Source organism: Eublepharis macularius, chromosome 12 (assembly GCF_028583425.1).
Source record: "Eublepharis macularius isolate TG4126 chromosome 12, MPM_Emac_v1.0, whole genome shotgun sequence".
NCBI lineage: Eukaryota > Metazoa > Chordata > Lepidosauria > Squamata > Eublepharidae > Eublepharis > Eublepharis macularius.
Genome location: NC_072801.1, coordinates 45844603 through 45860708, shown reverse-complemented (window position 1 = coordinate 45860708; position 16106 = coordinate 45844603). Strand labels below are relative to the sequence as shown.

Here is a 16106-nt window from a genome sequence, read left to right as displayed (position 1 = left end):
ATGACAAATGACACTTGAACAGCAAGTGTATTTCTCCCTGTTCACTTGCCCTCCACTCAATCCACTTGCCAGGCAAGTGTCTTTCGTCGTGTGTAGCTTGGCCCTCAGAAATGAATCACCCTACCATGTAATAGACTAAGAGCAGAACCACAAGTGACAAAAGGCACAGATTGGACACTTGTCAGCTTCCCTCAAGTTTTGATGGGAAATGTAGGCAGCTTGGCGAAATGTTGGACAAGTGACAGTTGAAAAGTCCATTGGACAGCAGTCAGAGAGCGAAGCTGCGAGACCAGGATGCCTACATTTCCCATCAAAACTTGAGGGAAGCTGACAAGTGCCCAATCTGTGCCTTTTGTCACTTGTGGTTCTGCTCATAGATACCGTGAGATTGCTATCTTTTCCTAGAGATAAGGCAATGGCCCACTGGCTTAGATGGATATAAAAGGGGAATTGGAGATATTTAGGGCAAATGGGTCTATCACTGGCTCTTAGCCCTGATAGTTGAAAGGCTCAGAAGCAGAAAGCCTCTGATTGACAGATGCTGGGGAGAGGTCAGTAGGTGAGCGCTGCTGCTAATGGGTCCTGCTAGTGGGCTTCTTTTTTGTCACTATTGGAAATGAGATTCTGGACTACATGGACCATTGGTCTGATCCAGAATGGCTACTTAAGTAATATCACTGAACGAGAAATGGTTACATTAAAGGGTTGTTTTTAAGTTACCAAAATTTTCCTTTTTCCATACTAGACCAGCAATAACAGCACCCCTCCTTGCTTCCATCCGTTTTGCAGTCTAGGTGTAAGGCAGTAAACTACCATTGGGTCTTTCACCAATAATTCTAGGTCAGTGAAGGGCGAACTGTAAAATAGCGGAAACCCATTCACCAGTAAGCCACAGATGAATTGCAACCTCACGCTGCATACATCGCTTAGCACATGCCGATGAGTTTCTCATTCTTCCTTCTTCCTTTCTTGAATGCTTGGACAGGCTGTGAAGGTTTTGAGGACTGCTGAGTTTGTACCCTATGTGGTATTCATCGAAGCACCAGATTTTGAGACACTACGTGCCATAAACAAAGCAGCTCTGGAGAGTGGCGTGGCTACCAAGCAACTGACGGTGAGAGCTTTCACTTGCCAGCATGATGCTGAGTGGAAATCTGCACTGACCCTTTTCAGCATCGGCTTTGAGCTGGGTTTGATGCAAACTGGCCACTTGAGATGGCCACTGTTGGTTTGGGTCATCCCAAGGGACAGCACAGAGCTGCCCACATAATTCTGAGTCTGATTTTGGACCATCCTTGCTATGGCTATAGTTTGTCGGCATTATCAAGTGATAGTGAAATTATAATGCTGTACTCAGTCAGGAAATTGGCCAAGCCGCCAAAATCAACCCAAATGCCCACAAAGAAGGATTTTGACGGCGTTAAAATTGTCTGTGTTAATCCATGAATGTTTTCATATCTTCAAAATGGAGGATAAACCATGTTTGCTCCCCCAACTGGTTTTGAAAGACACAAAGTATGCTTGAGGGAGTTGGCTCTAAAATTAGAAGTTACAGCCCTACCATATGTCTACCATATTTTTATCCTCCATTCTTCCTCCTAGGAGCTTGGAGGGAGCACGCATGGTTTTCCCTGCCCCGTTTTACCCTCACAACAATCCCGGAGGGTAGCTTAGACTGCGGGCCAATTCACACCTTACAAAGTCTTTATGGTCCCCCGTGAGGACTTTCAACAGGTGTAATTCCAGGAGTTGAAAATGTCCAGTTTGGACTACTATACCACCCAAAGTGCCCTCTAGACAGTAGCAAAGGATCATGTGTCTCTAGCCTGTGGAAGGGATGTTGTTTAAGGTGTGGGGGACACTCTGTATATGTTTTGGTAGCCCTGTCATTGTATGACATGTATTCTACGGCTGAATCTTGAGAATGGTGATAGGCTCTGCTGTAGAAGGAGCTCTGATTCAGCTTAACCTTATTGTAGTCATCATGATAACCCTTTAAGGTAGACTTCTATTGTTATCACAGGCTGAGAAAGTGTGTATTAAAAATGTATCCACATTTGATGCAGTTAAAATGGAATGTGTTTGATTTACATGAACTAAAATACATTAAAATGAGTCACAGATAAGTCTTTGGCCATTAAACCTCAAAAGACAAGGGGGGAAATATGGAAAAGGAGATTGTTTTGACAATGCTGAAGAGGCAAGATTCTGCCTCATATGAAACTCTGGTGTGGCAGAGAAATGCCTGAATGCTTTGCTCCCATCATGTCTAAGTCAAGCACACATGGTCCATTACACAGCTAATGGTGATCAGAAACAGATTGAAGTTTTCTGGATGAGGACTCTCAGGCTTTAAAGTGGGGATTCCCAATCATATTGGATTTCTGGGCCCTTTTGGAGTTCTTAGAAGTGGATAGCAGCACAAAATGGCTGCCACGGCCAATCACAAAATGGCTGCCATAGTGTACAAGGGCAAATCACAAAAGATGGGGATGTTGCAAGACAAGCATCTTCCTGTGTTGAAGGCAGCCACTTCCAAACGGGTGCTCTCTGGAGACAAAGAAGTGGTCCCTTGGGTTCTTCTGAAGTATCTCTTGCTCCAGTAAGGTGGAGGAAATTCAGGAGTGACTTGTTTCTGTGGGGAAGAAGAAAATGGGCAGTAGGAAGCCCCCCAGCAGGTGCCATGTTGCGGATTACTTCCTTAGTGTCAAGGAGACAACAATGGTAGTTGTGAAGAGGATGAAGAGCTCTGACAAGTCCTGTTATTCAGGACTCTATGCTGTGAGAAATCCTGGGTTGAACTATGGCTGAAATGAACTTACTTGATCTTTTTGGCAATCCTTCCAGGACGCCGACCTGAAGCGGACGGTGGATGAGAGCTGCCGGATCCAGCGGGGCTATGGGCATTACTTCGACCTCTGCTTAGTCAATGACAACATGGAACGGACATTCCAACAGCTGCAACAGGCCTTGGAGAAGCTGCACAGTGAACCACAGTGGGTTCCTGTCAGCTGGGTATACTAGAAGGGCCTGCCTGCTTCTCCCCTTCTGCCCCAAGCCACAGGAGACCTTGGCTTTCCCCATCTCCCCACTTGGCCAAGGAACCCAGACTTTTCACCTGCTCCCCAGCAAGTCTCCTACTTTGCAACCTGTCTCTTGTCAACACAGGCTCACAGAGGTCCAGCCAATTACACCGGAGCAAAGTTGGCTTTGTTAGATTTTCTTTTTCCAGGAAGGTGCTTCCTCTATTCATTCCAAAAAGAACCCCTCCAGCTAACCAAGAACTATTTTTTACTGCCACAGATAGGTGGATGTTCTTTGTCCTCCCCCCGCATCAGAAACAATGGGATGTCCTGTAGTGAAGAATTGAGTGAGCGGGGCTAACAAGTACCCACAATGCCTTGCAACATCTCATTGGGATGATTTTTGGTAACTGACTGGCCTGAATTGGGAAAATGGCATCTCTCTGACCACAGCTAACTCACTGCCAAAAACTCTGCTTTATAGATAGATCCTCTCTTGATATTGCCAAAAGAACTGCTGGCCTGTGTTTCTTTCCCACTAAAAAAACTGAAAAGAAGCGTTGCTTCCGCATAGGTTTGGTCTGTCTGTGCAATACCACCACAAGACTTTTTTTAGTGGGATATTAAAGGGAAACTGGCAGCACATCCTTACATAGTTTGTGAGCCCTTGTGAATGAAAATGGAACGAGATGACCTTATGATAGGAGCATTGGTCTGGACTCTAAAGCCAACCAGGTCACCTGAACACTATGACTGCAAATAGCAACCTTAGCTTCAGTATTGCTGTCACTAATATGGGTCTAACTTTTAATACATTTACACCATATATTTGCACAGATGAATCCCTTGAAAAATTTGTTGTAGAGGAAGCTGTTTGTTGTCTAGGATTGGAAGTCACACATGGGCAGGTCTGTGGCTTTGGAAATGTGCTGCTGGGTTGCCAGGTGAGGAGACTGGCAAGGAAAGAACTAAAGATTATTTTAATTCTCCCACAGCAACCCTTACTAATATACCCTGCATAGTACTGGAAACTTCTCACCTTCATTAATGTGATCTCCAGACCTCCATCCCTCGCGTACCTATTTGGAATTTTCCTGCTGGATCACACTGCCTCCAGAAGAATTCCATTGGGTTAATGGGGGTGGGGGTGGGGGTGGGATCTAGGCCTTTGGTCTCTTTAAACTTTGGCTTCGCCCACACACTTCTCTGCAGTGGCTCCAGATTCCAGAGTTCAAGCTTTCTCCTGCGAGGACCAAGGATCACTACCTCACATACTATGGCAGCTCTTAATGGCGGTTTGAGCCGCTGCAGGGCATGGGCAGACCCCTGTACTCTGGCTGTCATTGCAGGATAAAGAAAGGAGACCTCTTAGGGAGTCTCTCCAACCAATTAATTCCCCGTTACTTTACTTGTTTTTAGATGTTCATCAGAATGATGCTGGCTTTGGGAGAGAAGATTAGGTTTGGAGTGTTTCCTGGAAAATGTAAAAAGGCCGTCCACTCATGCCCCTCCCCAATTTTAGCCCCCCCCCCTTTCTTGTAAACAGAGTATTCATTGCTGCAAAGGTGTGAATAGCAATAATGCCACCTGCTGGTCATCAAGCAAACAAGCATGTGGCACTCTTCAGTGCTGTTCCAGTAACGTCTAAAATGCACTTTGTACAAAACCTGGGGGGTTGCAATGGGTCAATGAACTGTGAGTGATTGCAGCTGGGAAAGGTGCATGTGTTTTCCTCGATGGAGGGCACTTCCTTCCACCAATTGGAAGGAACATACAACTATGGCAATTTGTGCACTAAAGCCTCTTCAAAATTATTACTGACCTAGGTTTCTTCTGCTGGGATTGCCAACCTTCAAACAGGGCCTGAAGATCTCCTTGAATCAGAGATCAGTTCCCCTTGAGAAAACGGCTGCTTTGGAGAGTGGACTCGTTGGCATTATACCCCACTGAGGTCCTTCTCCTCCCTAAATGCACCCCAGGCTATGTCCTCCTATCTTCAGGAATTTCTCAAACAAGTTGGCAGTCCTAAACTGGCAGGGGAGGAAATCTGCTCTTTGTTTTCTGAAATGTGGATCAATTTTTACATATTATTCAGTGAGGTCTTAAGATAATCATCATCTTTTAATGTTGCTGTTTGCAGGAGGAGGGAGGGGTTCTGTAGGGAGTGCATTGTTCCCTTCCCCTGACCTTTACAAAGTTGATTTGCTTCCTTTAATTCTTTTGGGGGGATCCTTGATTCTTGTGTGTTATCAATACCGTGGATATGCCCATATTTCAGCCCTTTTGAAAGATGCTGCTACTACTGCTACTACTACTACTACTACCCAACTGCAGTATGTATTTGAGTAGCAAATAATGACCCCACTCTGTTTCTTTCTGAGATGCAATATTCTCAATCAATGCAGAACCCTATCACACAACGAATCCAAGGATGGATCCTTAGCTTCATTTCCCTTGCCCTTGTTTGCTGGCTCTGATCTTATCCTCCTTGGTTTCTCTACCACAAAACAGGATTTAGTGCAAGGGATTATTTCTGTCAGCACGTAAGCAAATACCCCATGGGTGAATGTTTAAAGGCTTCCAGTATCTTCCAGTGTTGCATAGAAGAGGGGATTTGGACAAGTGAATTTTCCCCCTTCCCCATATCATTCATGTCAAAATATTGTATTTGCCACAATTCCCTCTTGTGCACAGCTCTTAATGGTACAGGGATCCCTTTTCAAGTGCGTCTCATGGCAGCATGTAAGGAACTTAAGGGGAAATAGTACAACTTGGAAGGAATACAATTCTGACGAGCTGAAATTTTTGTTGGTATGTGTCGGTGTGGCAAAATCTTTCTCTCTGAATATGAAGGAAATTATTTGCTCTTGGACTCTCTTCCCTCCTCTCTCTCTCACACTTTTCAATAACCACTCCTCTTCCAATTCCTTTGCTCTCTTGTGATCAGTGGCTTCTAGATCCTTTTCAAGTACGCTCTATATCCAGCAAAATTATGTGTGCATGTACAGATAGCTAAACTAGAGAGATTTATGTACCTTTCTTTTTAAAAAGGAATTTGCTGTATATTTAAAGAAGAAAAAAGTCTATATAGATGGTTATTGATTTTAGGTATAAGAAAAGTGTTATGAACTGTAGCACCCCTCTGGAAGTATCCAGAAGGACAAAGACAGATGTTGTCACAAAACTCATGTTCAAAGCTGAAACTGAAAGGGTGGGGGGCAGTATGTTAAAATAGTGGTTTGACTCCACCAGAACATTTCTGTGGATGAAAGAATTTCTATCTGCAGAGTGTGATTTCCTCCCCTCCCTTCTTCTCCTAAAAGGGAGAATGCTCGGGAGAGGTGGGAAACAAAAGTCACGCTGGGAAGCCTTCAATTTTATTTATTTATTTTTATTTATTTATTTTAGTTATGCCTCTACCTTTCTCCCTAGTGAGGATGAGGACACAAGTTGGCTTACATAATTCTCCTCTCCTTCATTTTATCCTCTGTGAGGAGTTAAACAACTGGCCCAAGGTTAGGCTGTTTGACTGGACCAAGTTTGGCGAGTTCCTGTGACAGAGTGGAGATTCAAACCCGGTTGTCCCAGATTCAAGTCTGACACTCTAATAATTACATGATGCATGGAAACACTCTGGTGGATCCAGATGCCTCCTTGTTTTAGAAAATCTCCTATTTACCATTCATCTGAGGTCCAATTGGTGCAAGCAGCTACGTGATAGCCCCCTTGAGGTCAGGTAGCAATTTTCCTTGGGCCAGTTTCCTGATGATGTTTTGCCATCTTCTGGACATGGAGCAGGGGTCACTGGAGGTGTGGGAAGGGGAGGAGATAGTTGTGAATTTCCTGCATTGCAGAAGGGGTTGGATTAGATGATCCTAGAGGTCCCTTCCAACCCTGTGATTCTATGATAGTCATTTGAAGTCCAAGTTGTATGGAGGATGGTCAACACCTGGCATGGACCTGCCAATTATTTGGGGCCCTGTAGCACAGTGCAAATCCAGTTGGTAGATCTGCACTGCAAGTGAAGAACTCCAAAGGGCTTGCCACAAGAACAGCTTCCACATATGTGGATTGCTTCGTAGGTGGCCACCAACCACAACATTGACTGCATTAGGCCAGCATATATATGTGTGCAAGTGTGAGCGTATGATTTTATTACAAGTTTCTGCATATTTTAATTTGGGCTTCTGAACACTGGTGTGCATTTTGAGTTGGACCCAGCCAACTTTTCTGCAAGTGAAAATGAAAGGAGGTGTTATCCTCTTTGACCATGAAAAAGGCTATATAGGGGGTCACGGGACTTACATGGGCAAAAGCCATGTGGGATAGGGACTATAGTAAAGAGGAAAACTGAGTGAGGCTTAGTGTAAAAAGCTGGCTGGATCAAACTCTTTATCATTCTGACTTTTGGGCAGTTTGTACCGTGGTTCATTCTGGGTTGATGTTGACCCACGTTGACTAAATTAGTAGATGGAAGTGAATAGAATAGGCATAGATGAAAGCTTGATGCTTGTTCTGTTTGCTGTCACATGGCCTGTGAAAGTCTTGAGCTTAGTTCACGTATCATGCAAAATGGTATTTTAATTCATTAACCATGGCTTGGAAGATTTCTGCATGTGCTAGGGTCCTTCTGCAAGTGGAAGTGTGGGGGAAACCTCATGCTGTGCCAAGTTAAATATTTTGGGTTGAATCCTATGACCTGTTAAGTCTTCCATCTTCAATGGAGAAAAACTTTTTTTTGATGGAGAAAGACATCCTCTGGTAGAGCAAAGTCTGTCTTGAAGGAAGTCCCTCTCTATTGCAGCAAGATTTGGAGGAAGAAAGTCATAGGATACAACCCCATGTATCCTGAGATGTTTTCCCACTTGTGCAAGACATTATGTGAGCAGTTTCCGGGCACTGTAAGATACAGGAACAAAAGTGATAGGTAGTCCAGAGAATCTTTCACAAGTAGAAGTAGACTAAGTCTATTTGTACTTCCAGTCATGTATCACTAGTCCGTAGCTGGTGTGAGCACAGGCTCCTCCAAAAACAATAGTTATCTGACAAACCAGGATCTGAAACCATGGTTTGCCTGGTGTAGGATCCGAGTCAACAAACATCCTGGTTTGTGCCTAAGCGCTGCCCTCCCTGGCTGTGAAGGAGAGACGATAGAACCAGCAGTTTTCAAGGTAAACCAGGATTTGAGAGAACATCTGCAAGTCAAAGCTGGTTTCATAAACTATTAGATTATTTAGATGTTTTATATCCCTCTTTTCTCCACAATGGGAACTCAAAGTGGCTTGCCATCTGAGTTTATGGTAGCTTGGATTTAGAGATTGTATTGGGGACAGGAGAAGAAAAGGGTGTTTCTTTCCAAGTTCCTTATTCTTCTCACTTTTTCCCTCCAGCATGAATTCAGATTTGGTATGCTAGGAATGCCCTGACCTGGATAGCCCAGGCAAGTCCCATCTTGTCAGATCTTGGAAGCTAAGAACTCCAGCGGAGACCAGGGTTGCAAAGGCAGGCAATGGCAAACCACCTCTGTTAGTCTCTTGTCTTGGATCCAGAGGAGTTAGCCGTGTTAGTCTGTAGTAGCAAAATCAAAAAGAGTCCAGTAGCACCTTTAAGACTAACCAATTTTATTTTATTGTAGCATAAGCTTTCGAGAATCAAGTTCTCTTCATCAGATGCCTGATCCGAACTGGTCAAATACAGAAGAGGAGGGGAGGGGAAAGAAGGGGACATATATCACAAGAGGACAGGGTGCAATTAGTGTGAAGGCAATCAAAACATTCCTTTGCTTGTAAATGTAAACATCTCCTTTTGGTGTGGAGTCAGTTTGCCGTGTTAGTTAACCGCAGTGAAGGTATCCAATTCCTATGCAGTATAAGCCCTCGATAACCACAGCTCTCCCTGCCAGCTGCATCTGACAAAGAGAACTGTGGTCCCCGAAAGCCCACACGTACTCAGGCTGAGATAATTGACAAACAAAGCCCACACCAGGCGTCTCTGGGCTCCCCCAGACCACGCCTGGTGTGGGCTTTGTTTGTCAATTATCTCAGCCTGAGTACGTGTGGGCTTTCGGGGACCACAGTTCTCTTTGTCAGATGCAGCTGGCAGGGAGAGCTGTGGTTATCGAGGGCTTATACTGCATAGGAATTGGATACCTTCACTGCGGTTAACTAACACGGCAAACTGACTCCACACCAAAAGGAGATGTTTACATTTACAAGCAAAGGAATGTTTTGATTGCCTTCACACTAATTGCACCCTGTCCTCTTGTGATATATGTCCCCTTCTTTCCCCTCCCCTCCTCTTCTGTATTTGACCAGTTCGGATCAGGCATCTGATGAAGAGAACTTGATTCTCGAAAGCTTATGCTACAATAAAATAAAATTGGTTAGTCTTAAAGGTGCTACTGGACTCTTTTTGATTTTTCTCTTGTCTTGAAATCCCAAAGGGGTCACCATAGGTGAGCTATGACTTGACAGCCCTCTCTACCACCACCATGCTAGGAATATCTCTTCAGGTGAATCTGAAAATAAATAAAAGGAACTGGATGAAGTTGTGCTGTTATCTGCTTCCACATATGGAAAATCACTGAAAATGGTAGCTTGTATCAACTCGGATCCAGATGACACAGCTGGTTGCTACCTGCTAGGGGAATTTTAAGTTTGGGTATGCCTGATTTCTGTATGCAGACAGTTAAATGAACTGTGAAGACTGCCTGTCTACAACTTAAAGTTCTTTCTCGTCTGTCTGTTTACTCATTGTGACTTAACTTTCCTTATCTGTGATGTAGGACTGTTATTGTTTGCCATTTTGTCCAGTAATCCCTGCTTGTGATTCTGATTGCCTGTTGTCTGCCGTAAACACATCCAGTTCTGCAGCCATCTATGCATTTTTTTCATTTCTGGACCACATTTCATACTCATAGGATTGCCTTCCGGCTTGAGCTCTCACATGTCAAAAAGGTTGTGTGGGAACTGACCATAGAGGGGTGCAGAAGGTCTTCATTCCCAGGGAGTTCCCCACAGGGCATCCTCCTAAAAAAAACACGGAGTGAATAGAATTACTGTCCTGTGCCTCTACTGGATCCCTTCATACAAGAAGCAATTTAAGTTCCTCTGTTGTACATGCATCTATATATTTTTCCTGAATATTTCTGTGGAGCTAACTACACATTATGTAGAACTAAGGCTCTGGTTTTTTTTTTTTTTCCAAAGCCACTTGGGGGAGAACAGAGGCTTAACTCTCCGTGCCTGCCACTTCTCCACTGCAAACCAGCCTCCTCTCAGGGGTATCTCCCTCCCCTGAAAGATCCAAAAGCAAAGTTTCCACAGCAAATCTCTGTCTTCTAGGGAAAGTCTGTCTTTAGTTTTGGAGCAGGAGAAAAACTGTTGCTCGTTCAATTCACTTTGGTTAACTAGCCCCCCCCCCAACTTCTCCCATGACACTGTGGCAGATATCACTTAGTTGTTTCAATGCCCTTCCCATCATGTTTCCTTCTCTAAAGCCATCCACTCTTCCTCCTTATGTTCCCATGCTTTCCATTTATTACATTTTTATCCCACCTTATTTCTAAGGCACTGGGGCAGGGGGGGGCACCTTAAGCAGAGTTACACCCTTCTAAGCCTATTGACTTTGGTGGACTTTAGAAAGATATACCACTCTTTATGGTTGCGTTGACAGTGATCTTCATGCTCAAAGGAGGATTTGAACATGAGGCTCCAGTACGCTGACCATTATCCCATAATGGCTCATAGTTCATCTATTAATTGTAGTCTCTCTCTGTAAATTCATCTTCTGCTTCAATTCATTCTTTATGTATCTCAAGCTATGCCTGTTTCTCTATCTTGTCTGTCCACTTACGCCTTACTGGGATTTGTTCCTCCGCCCTGCCTTGCTGCTCTGAAAAACAAACACAACTAAGGCCCCTATCTCTCCCTTGGTATCTCAATCCCAACCCCAGGCAGTCCCTGGCAAATGGAAGCAGGAGGAGGTACCCCACGCTGGCGCTCAAATCTTGCTGTGCCCTGTCTTTGCCATCTGCTTTCTTCTTGTCTGTTCACTTTGGTTTTTTCCTGGCCATGATTCCACCCACCCACCCTCAGCCCGGCACACAAACGAATACTGGTTCCTGGCCTGCTCCCCACTTACACCTCAGTGAGCTCCTCTCACTCTTCCTGTACTTTTAATTTCTCCATCCGTCTTTTCTGTTTTTAATTATTTTAATTTTCCTAACTCTGTTCCTCTCTGTTTTGGGGAAGGGGGGATACACATGTAATTCTTGCTTCCAGTATTGTCTCAATGACAACAAGGGCTAGAAACAGACTTTCTTCTTGAGCAAAAGTTTTGCCATTTTAGGTATAAAGAAAATGATACAGGGATGAAATTGCAAGAACTGTCGATTCTGAAGAACATTCCGACTCAATGGACTTGATAGCATTTTGTCTTCTGCGTACCTGTACTGATTCCAGATTAATAATATTAGCATTTTTAAACTGTTCATAATTTTAAATGGAGTCCCAGACTGGAATTGCCCCTTCCTTTTATTTTGCCCCAGTTTCTGAAGCTATTCCATGTCTTCCTCCTTGAATCATCTGGGTATTTTTTTAAGGCTGTGTCTTTATTACAAAGAAAGATTTTAGTGTCTATGTTTATGAATATGTACATTCTCTTGAATGTTTTGTGTTTCTTTAACTAGAGTCATTTTTAGAAATGTTTCTTAAAGGCTTGGTAGATTCTTTTCTACTGTTTTGGTGAGTTCTCTTGCCCTGGCTAGCCAAAATGAATTTTATGGGGAAATATTGCTCAAAATCTCCTACTTTGAACATTTTATATTATTGTTATTTAGGTGATAAGAATGGCACATTCAAACCAGGTGTATTTGAATTTACCTATTGAAAACTCCAGAGGGCAATTGTGTGGGTTTAGCATAAGCCTGACGTCCTAGTGGATATTTGCAGCTCGGAAGATATTTAGGTTTGCTTCTGGTCTTTCAGGGAGGTGAGCTTCAGAGAGGGCACAGCCTGCCAGTCGCGTTCCTCTTGCTTGTTGCCAGGGTGCCTTCTTCTGCAACCTGCCCTATGGCCATCACAACTGGCTTGCCAGCCTTTTAATTTTTATCTAGATACGCCAACGTATTTTGTTCCAATTGTGACCGTATTGACTTGAAGGAGCATAAAAATCAAAATTGCAATGGCTACAGCAGATGGCAGTAATGCAGGTTGTGTGAAGTACTTGTGGTTAAGAACCATGGTTGCAGATGAAGAACAGGGTGGGAAGGGCAGTACTAGACGGTGGCTTTGTGGGAAAACAGGTTTCATTATGTTGGCTGAAACAAAATAATTATTTAAAGGAATGCCAGCGAACAGCATTGGTGGGCAGAAGTGTCGAGAGAAGGGTAGTATCAAGAGGATCAGGTCTGACTGGCCCTGACCTCTGCCGTCTCCATGCCTGAAACCACCAAACTACAAAATTTCCTCCCATGAATACCTAGGTTCCTGAGAGATTTGAAATTAGTGTTGAACTTACTAACAATAACTTAATGGTAACCTTTGAGTACACTGTTGAGGATGCTGGACTCCAGTAGTGGCTGTCACAACAAGCTAGTGATCGTCTCTGAATGCTGCCAAACTTTTACACTTTGGGAGGACTGAAGTACCAACAGAAAAATATGAAAGCAAAACAGACGAGCTTCCCATGGCCTCTCTTTGTCTCAGTCGGTTTCTACCTCTCCAAGTGTCTGTCTGGCACAGTGAATGCCTGTGTCTCCACATTTCCTTATGTTTACACTTATTTGTGGGTGTGTATTTTAGTGTAAACCATTTTTATACTCTTGGTAATTCTGTGCATAGAGAAGTAGCTTCTTTGAGAACCAGATACTGTACACTTCTTTGACTCTGTGGTACCTGTTATGCCCCTGTTGCTACTACAAAAACCAGCCCCGTTTTGTTACATTTCTGTTGACTTTTATTAAATTTTAAAGAATTCCAAGCACTGTCTTCTGTGTCTTCTCATTTAGGATTTTGGAAAATTTGGGATTCTGAATTTCCTATGTTTATTTGCAGATCAGAACCCATGAGAGTCTGTCCCATCCAAAATTGTCCCACTCAAGTGCCTGTGCATCTAAATGAACTTCCACAGCTGGATTTCTTGTGCTATTTGCCAGAGGCAGAGAAGAGGCTGCACATTGGGCCTCTTTTTAAAGAGATGTCTGGGTTCCCCAGACCCAACTCAGGCTTCCACAGCCATACAGCAGTTAAAAAAGTAAATGGCTGTTAAAAAAATAAAGGAGAGCCCAAACGGCCTCAGAATGCCTCCGCGGGGGAGGAAGGGACTCCTCCCTCAAACTATTTTCTCATGTCACAGTAGCTTGCAGGGAGTTTTCCCTCCTGTTTTTACTGCTCCACGTGCATAGAATACTTCATGTGGAGCAGAAAAAATAGGGGGGGACTCTCTCCCCTGCTATTTTAGCATGGAAAAATGGCTGGAGGGGGGAGTGGGGAGCCCCTCTTTCCCCCACAGAGGCATTCTGAGGCCATTTAGGCTCTCCTTTTATTTTTAACAGCTATTCCCCAAAGCTGTTGTGTAGCTGCAGGGAACTCAGCCCCATCTAGCTTAGCTCTGAGCTGCCCAGCGATTGTGAGCTCAGCCTCTGCTTCAAAACCCTTCAGGATTCCCATGTCTGAGTAACTCCCACAAGCTGTGACAGGTGGGCTGTATTTAGACCCATAAAATCACATGTCTGATTTAAGTGGATTGTATGGATTATTTATGTATGCAGGCTTGGTCTCTCCTCCCCTTCATATGCCTGATGTACACAGCACACAAAGGCACATAGAGGCTTCCCTGCAGCCCTTCAGGCCTGGATGAGACAATCCCTATCACCTCTTGCCTGCAATAAGCATGAAACAGATAGTAGCAGAGAAGGACCTGACCACAGGGGAAGGGGCACTGGGGGCATCAGTAGGGTTCTCAGGTGCCCACCAGTGGCGGGCAGACTCCCAGATCTTCCTCTTCCACCGATCACTGGGAAAGGTAAGTGCCAAGTCCACGTGTTCCTTGCTTTTCAGCCCCCAGTTTTGCTGCAGTGATCAATGCAGTGGTCACCTCCAGATTGGACTACTGCAACTCGCTCTACACTGGGCTGCCCTTGACTCTACTCCAGAAGCTGCAACTGGTCCAGAACACAGCAGTGCGCATTCTGACCAGGACTCTGTTCTGGTCACATATAACACCGACTGCATTGGCTCCCAGAGGAATTCCACATTCGGTTCAAGGTTTTGGTATTAACCTTTAAAGCCCTTAGCAGACTGAGATCGGCATACTTGCAAGACCGCTTCTCCCTGTATGATCCCCGGAGAGCCCTTCACTTGGCAGACCAACATCTGCTGGCCCCAGGGAGGTTTGCCTCACCTTGACCAGGGCCAGGGCCTTCTTGGCCCTGGCACCGACCTGGTGGAACTCTCTGTCTTTAGACACCTGAGCCCAGCAGGATTTACTATCTTTCCACCGAGCCTGCAAGACGGAGATGTTCTGCCAGGCATACGGTAGTTGAGGTGAGCAGCCGCCCCCAATTGGCCTCCCACCTGAGGGAGTCATAGTCTCCCCCAGTCTGCTGAACATCAGGGGTTTTGGATACTGAGGGATTTTTAATTAGTATGCTGCCCTGTTTTACATTTTTGATGTAAGCTGCTCTGAGCCTGCCTTACAGGGAAAGTGGGATACAAGTGCAATAAATAAAAGGCACCTGGCCATCTTAAGCCACATGTTTTTGACTGGGCATCAATGAATGCCAAGTAAAAAGGGGCTCCTTTCTGTAAGGGATGTATTTATCCTCATTTGGGCCCTCTTCTCTCTGTTTTCCCTTCACGAAGCATCTCTCTTGCTATCAAGAAATTACTCACTGGCTTCAAATGTTTGGTCAAAGAGCGCAGACTGGGAAGTAAAGAGTTACACAGGTGTTGATTTCACTAGTTGGGCTGATGCCCTGATAGTCACGTGGACCATAATTGGATGTGTTTGCTCAGAACTCGGAGGTGGGCTGGGCACAGAACTCGCACACAAACACAGAGCCATGTGGCTGCTGCTGCTGCTATTCTCGCACTTCTGGTCTTCAGCCTGAGTTACTTCCATGGCACAAGGAATTCCTTTAGCCAGATGTCCATGTAATCACCAAAACCACTCATCACAGACCAGGAGGCTCACAAAAAGGTCCTCAAAAAAGGTAAGCGAACCTCTGTGGACTGGCCATAAGCTGGACTGGGCCGCAGCTCATCAGGACACTGCTGAGAGGGTCTTCACAAGTTTGCATTCCATTCTGTTCTTGAGAGAAAGTCATTTTGTTAGGCAGTCGTTATGACTAACTCAGCATGTGTGCGCTGATTAAGCCAGAAGATGAAAGGAAAACTTAAAATGCATTAATGTTATTCATGTGATTCAGGCGCTATAATTTGTATCTTCAAGAAATACGAGCCCACACTTATTCACAAAGGAACAGAAATAGGCAGGAGGGCTGGGGAGAGGCCATTAAGGGTGGCTCCATTCACACTTTGCCCAGCTTGACAAAAGCATCAGAGTCCATCTCTGTAAATAAGTAACACAAATCAGGCTTTGATATCTGAGTTGGTTTCCCTCCAGCACGCTATTTCTTGAATTCAAAAGGTTTCCATTTAGGAACATCATACCCCAGAGAATGAATCGTTGTCCTCCAAAGCTTTTCACAATGTTGATTAGGTTTCTTCTGACAATAGCAATCCAGGGAGACACATCAGCAGAATAAAGACAAGTCAGACCCTGGCATAGAAGGAAATCAGAACTCTCTTGTAATATTCCAGTTCTCAGGACAAAGACCACAGCCTAAGAGATGAAGGCCTGCAGTCCTCCCTAGAGTAACGCCCTTCGCGTCCTTTTCTTAAGCCCCACTTTCTTTGCTCCTGCCTGCAGATATGAGGCAGGTGATGACCAGAGACAGGGCTTTTTCGGTGGTGGCTCCTTGCCTTTGGGATGTCCTCCTGCTTGAAGTACACCTGACACGTATTTTACTTTCCTTTCGGTGCTAGGAAAAAATTGTTCTTTTTTAACCTAGTTTTTTTT

General features: G+C 44.6%; 1 protein-coding gene across 1 annotated transcript in view; it reads left to right on the top strand.

Annotated features, from left to right (window-relative positions):
• MPP2 (MAGUK p55 scaffold protein 2) overlaps nt 1–3815 on the top strand; it is a 67100-nt gene extending 63285 nt beyond the window's left edge. The window contains exons 12-13 of the mRNA XM_054992218.1: nt 986–1114; nt 2848–3815. Of these exons, the coding sequence (XP_054848193.1) occupies nt 986–1114; nt 2848–3024 (306 nt within the window). The 3' untranslated portion in view covers nt 3025–3815. The remainder of the gene's footprint in view (nt 1–985; nt 1115–2847) is intronic.
• Nucleotides 3816–16106: the final 12291 nt, after the last annotated feature.